The sequence below is a fragment of the Suncus etruscus genome, chromosome 9, assembly GCF_024139225.1.
Source record: "Suncus etruscus isolate mSunEtr1 chromosome 9, mSunEtr1.pri.cur, whole genome shotgun sequence".
In the NCBI taxonomy this organism is placed as follows: Eukaryota; Metazoa; Chordata; class Mammalia; order Eulipotyphla; family Soricidae; genus Suncus; species Suncus etruscus.
Genome location: NC_064856.1, coordinates 57,205,408 through 57,211,407, shown reverse-complemented (window position 1 = coordinate 57,211,407; position 6,000 = coordinate 57,205,408). Strand labels below are relative to the sequence as shown.

The 6,000-nt window shown below is 35.2% G+C and overlaps 1 protein-coding gene across 1 annotated transcript in view; it reads left to right on the top strand.

The window, feature by feature from the left end:
* The first annotated feature begins 557 nt into the window (after window positions 1–557).
* OVCH2 (ovochymase 2) overlaps window positions 558–6,000 on the top strand; it is a 35,331-nt gene continuing 29,888 nt past the window's right edge. Inside the window, 3 exon segments of the mRNA XM_049780652.1 lie at window positions 558–645; window positions 3,600–3,709; window positions 5,354–5,445. Coding sequence (XP_049636609.1) covers window positions 558–645; window positions 3,600–3,709; window positions 5,354–5,445 — 290 coding nt within the window.

The following is a 6,000-nucleotide window of genomic DNA, read 5'->3' as shown; positions in this document are numbered from 1 at the left end:
TATTCACTGAAGTGCTGAATTCATTGCAATGCCAGAATTTGGACACAACAACCCAAATGTTCAAAGACAGCAAAAGCTGTGGAATATTTACACCATGATATACTATGCATCATGAGCAAAAATGAAATTATGTGGTTCACTGCCAACTGGAGGAACCAGAGAGTAATATGTTAAGTGAAATTAAGTCAGAAGGGGGATAACTATTACATGGCCTCATCCATGGTACTACAAAGCAAGAAATGTTTGTAATGAGAGTATTATTTAATAATTCCTTGAGTAGTCAGGTACACACTAGGTGAGATGGTATAAAAGTATGGGCTTTATGGAATATGGAATATTACTTAAATAAAACTGGTTTTTTAGGTTAACATTCCACATCTTGCCAAATCTTTGCAAGAAACGACAGTCAGAAACATTATATGGACATGGTTGATTGCTTCAAGACTTGGTTAATGAATAATCTTTTAAATTGTTTTATTAACGAGTTAGCATGATGCTGAGTTTCATGTTGATTCTTTTTATTCTTTCTAACTTTCAAGGAAAAACTGAGACTCAACATGTCTATGATCAAAAATAAGCTGATTTTACTACTTGGAATGATCTGTCTGGAAAAATTTAAATCTGCAGCTTACTTTCTCCCCAAAGGTAAGTTTCATATCTACTAAATAATTATATTTCTATGAAGGAATAACCTCTGGTGTTAATGGGCATCCCATATTCACTTCATATTTCTTTGGAAAAGCAGGGGAAGAAATATATTTTGAAGATATGTTTTTGATGTAGCAAATTTAGACTTTCATCTTTTAATTAGCACATGAAACCAAGTAAGAATTTCCTGGGGGGAAAAATTGGATAAATTGCAGTGATAAGAGAAAAATTGGGATTGCTTATTATTTAGATATATTACACAATTCTATCCTTTTTCACGTAGAAAATTCTAGAAATGTGATAAAAATTACAAGTATTATAGTCTAAACAATTATCTATTTTCTTTCCTTTTATTTATTTATTTTTGGTTTTGGGTCACACCCAGTGATGCTCAGGTTAATTCTTGCCTCGGAACTTGGGAATTACTCCTGGTGATTTTCGGTTACCATGTAGGGTTATAGAGTTTGAACCCAGGTCAATTGTATGCAAGATAAATGTTCTACCAACTGTACTATTATTCTGTCCCCTGGACAACTATCTTGCTGGAAGATATGTAGCATCTTCTCAGCAGTGTACTATACTTTTTTTTTCTGTCAACTAGAAAAAACAAGTTTTGGTAAACTTTTTTATGTCATATATATGTGTATATATAATATATATAATATAATATAATATTATATTATATAATATTATATATATATATTGGATTTTGGGTTACACCCAGCAGCGCTCAGGGGTTACTCCTGGCTCCACACTCAGAAATCGCTCCTGGCAGGCTCAGGGAACCATATGGGATGCTGGGATTCGAACCAATAACCTTCTGCATGAAAGGCAAAAGCCTTACCTCCATACTATCTCTCCTGCCCCATTATGTCATATTTTTGACCATTCCAACAATCATAATGTCTTCTGTTTTAGGAAGATAATGTTTTAGTTTAGGAAATACTAAATTTGGGTGTCTTATTTGCTTGTGGTTAATCTACCAAAAATAGAAAATAAATGTTTTATACAACGTCGTGTCTGCAAAGAGTTCAAAACCAAACTACAGAATATTAAATTCATGTTTTGCATGAGTAGCTTTCAGGTTTTTTTTTTCACTTGTAATTTGGAAATAATAATTTTTAATTTATACACTGAAGTTATTTTAAAGAGATTTGATTGCCATATTCATGATTGTCATTCTTACTAGAATTTTGGGGAGATGTTTTCTTTGTTTTGTTCCTTTTGGGGGGCCACACCCAGTGACACTTAGGGGTTACTCCTGGCTATGCGCTCAGAAATCGCTCCTGGCTTGAGGCTCATATTGGATGCTGGGGGATCGAACCTCGGTCTGTCCTAGGCTAGCACAGGCAAGGCAAATGCCCTACAGCTGCGCCATCAACTCAAGCTCCTGGGGGAGTTTTTTTTGGCCACAACCAGCAGCACTCAGGAGTTACTCCTGGAGTGCCAGATACCAGATATCAGATATCGCTCAGATATCACTTCTGGCTGGCTCAGAGGACCAAATAGGATGCCAGGGATCAAACCTAGGTTCGCCCCAAGTCGCTGCTTGCATGGCAAATGCCCTACCACTGTTCTATCAGTATGGCCCCATTTTAAGATATTTAATCCATCCAATTATATCCAACATATATTTCCAGGAATGTGCTGAACTTTGGGACTGCAGTAATAATAAGATATCAGATGGGATTGAGTTGTGTTTGGATTTTGTTTGATATGGGAGCCTGTCTGATGATGCTTTGGGGCAATTCTAGGATCAGTACTCAGGGATCTCTCTAGATGGTACTTGGGGTATTGCAAGTGATAGAACCTGAGATTTTTGTATGCAAAGCATGGTCTTCAGTCAGTTGAGCTATCTTCCTGAGTCCTAAAAAAGAGTTTTTTGGGACCAGATAGATAGCACAGCGGTAGCCATTTGATTTGCATGCAGCTGACCTGCGAGGGACCCAGTTCGATTCCTGGCATGCCATACGGTCCCCCAGCCTGCCAGGGGCGATTTCTGAGTGCAGAGCCAGAGTGGCCCCTGAGCACTGCTGAGTGTAGTCCAAAGACCAATCAATGAATCAATCAATAAATAACTCAAGTTTTAAAAAATTTTAAGAATATTACAAAGGGATTTTTAATTTAAAAAGAGAGACAAATGGCTCACTGTCATATACAGCTCTTCCTTAACCTACAATAGTTAAACCATTGTAGATTAAAAATTTAAGTCAATGTGGGATATAAAGAAAACAAGAGATAATATGGTAATAATACCCAGAGACAATAGAGAGAAATATCAGGAGGTCTAGCCCAGGATAGAAAGCTGGACACGAAGGGAGGTAAATGCAGCCAGAATTGAGAACAGTCTACTAGGATAATGTTAGTTGGTACTGATTGCTTTGAACAGAACTAGGTGCTGAAAGTGGAGAAACTAATAGGCAAGGCACTTCTCCATTAACAATAGTGCAAACCATAATGTCAAAAAGGAGAGGTGGGGGAAGGGAGAGAAACAGGGAAGAAGGGAGTGAGTGTGGAAGGGAGGGAGGGAGGGAGGGAGGAAGTGCGATAGAGAACTGAGGGTGGGAAGGAAATGAGAGACATCTGTTACAGTGATGGGGAGGGTGCACTAGTGAAAGATGTTGTACATTGTATGACTTAAACCCAACCATGAAAAATTTCGAAACCCTAGTGCTTAAATAAAGCAATTAACAAAGTTTTCCCAGGGAGCTAAAGTACAGCTGATAATGAACTTGTCTTGCCTGGGGCCTATCTCTGGCATTCAAGTCCCCAAACCCAGAAAAGTGACTTCTGTGTGCAGAGGCAAGAGTAACCCCTGAACATCACCAGCTGTGGCCAAAAACCCAAAATCAAAAAATAAAAAGAAATAAATCAATTTTTTTAAGTTTTCTCAGTCCTTGTTTCTTAATCATAGGAGCTACCCAAACACTAAATTTTTGTTTTTCCTCCAGATTACACTTGTGGTCAGTGTCTAGTGAAGTCACAAACTTGGAATTACTTAACCCAATTTAGTCGCATTGTTGGGGGAAGGCAAGTGGAAAGGGGTTCCTACCCTTGGCAGGTATGTCTCAAGGAACAATCTTTGGTAGGTAATTGATCTTCTATATATGCCTGCTACTCATCAGTATCTTCTAGCCCTCCTACGTTACTATCAGAAATCTCCTGAGTGTATGCACAGATACTACTTCCTTGTGATATGCATCAAATGAGTTCTACAAAAGGTCTGTTTAGAAAAATTATGTGCACTCTTGACTTATTGCAAAAATCAAAAGTCCCATCCCGAATTGTCAATTTATATGACAAAAATACCACTTTAAGGAGCTGATAAACTTCAAATTTACAACTAAAAATAGAACTTTCTCATTTGATAAAATAAAATTTACAAAATTATTTTGTTATAATTTAAAAATAACAAAGGCATCCCAAGTTATCACATAGAATCTTTTAAAGGTCTACTTTATGTTTGGGGTAGAAAGTTTTCACTTTTTCTATGACACCCCTAAAAAACTTGCCATGAATACTCTTTAGCAAGCATTCTAAAACTTAAGCATAATTCTAATTTCTACAGCCTTCATAATAGCTTTTTGCTTAATAGATATTTATTAATGGTTTGTTGAGATAGTGTTCATTGGGTCAACTGAATGGTTAATCTATAATTTGATTGAATTAGGAGTTAATTATTTGGTTGAGTTAATTGACTAGTTGCTTTATTGCTCATTATTTGGTTAATCTATTCAGGAATCTTTATTTTCATAGTCAAAAATAATTCATTAATTTTACTTCATCTTCTTGTCTTAGTCTTTTCTACTGTTTTTTAAATTTGATTATAAAATTGTTGGGGGCATAAGAAAGAGCAATGCAAATAAATTTCTCCTTCTAATTCCAACAATGGAATTAGAAATATTTACTCATACTCTCTAAATCACTTTACCATAAAACCAAGTATCAAAAACAGGATAATAAAAAGATATAAAGTAACTGCAGAAGCAGATTGAAAAATAGAATGAAAGAGGTTTTAGCAATTATATAGTAAAATAGAAACTATTTTATATGACTAATTCCCTTAGAAGCCTGGATAAATCACAGTATGATTTGTAAACTTCCTTAGTCCTTACCTTGTCTTGCTCCCAGACCATATATCTGGACTCTGCTTTATCTTATCTATATCTTTCCTTACCTTTATTTAAAATAGTGTTCATATTACTAATCAGTCTATTTTCACAATATCAAATAATTACATGGATAATATTAATTTGTTAAATATTTAACTTTAATTTTAAATTAGATATAAAATATTGTTATTGAACTTTTATAATTACAACATTAATAAGACCTTAATGTCCTAACATAAGAATCATAAAGTATCATATGCAGGATAATTACCTAGTAATCTCTTCTCAAATTTTTACTACTTAAGTATGCACTGCTTACTACATTGCTCTTCTTTTGGAGCTATAGTGAGATGACTTTTAACATTTTCACAGTCCATGACTTCTGATATGGTTTAGCAAAATGTCTGGTTTATTTTTTGGAATATACTTATGCCCTGGGTTAGGAGGTATGTCCAGAGATTTAACTTACTTCAATTGAAGATGTTTGCAATTTAGCAAAATGTCTGATTTATTTTTTGGATTATACTTATGCCCGGGTTAGGAGGTACGTCCAGAGCATTAACTTATTTCAATCGAAGATGTTTGCAATTCAGGTGTCTCTGAAATACAATCAGAAGCATTTCTGTGGTGGGACAATCATCTCCCCGAAATGGGTGATCACAGCTGCTCACTGTGTTGCAAACAGGTAAGCATGACCTAGTAAACAGGATAAAGTAAGATTTCTCTTTTTTTTCCCGTTGAAATCAGTGTAATATCTTTATTATAACATAAAACTCTGCATTCAAAGATTTAATGGGGGGACCATATTAATGGGCCTAACACAAATAAGACTAAATGATATTGTTAGAGGACCCTATACGTGGGGGATAAAAGAAACATATGTTCTTTGCAAAAGTAGAATGTTTTGTTCACATATAACTGAAAGTTATAAAGAATAATATCTAAGTCAGTAAAAGTACCAAAAAGGTGTATTTGTCAAGTTTCTTTCCTGTTTTCTTAAATTGCAGTGACTAAGGTTATCTAATTCATTGTGCATCTTAAGAAATGAATAAAAGAATACAAAGGCAGTCCAGGATAACACAGAGCAGTCTCTAATGTTTCCCTTCATATTGATCCTGCCTATCTAAGCTTTAATTCAACAACTTCCATCTTTATCTATTTTCCTAAGTGCCTCAAATGTCCTGTTGTTGTCAGCATCCTTGGTTCTCACTAGGCTGCAATCAAAATGATGTTCCCATGT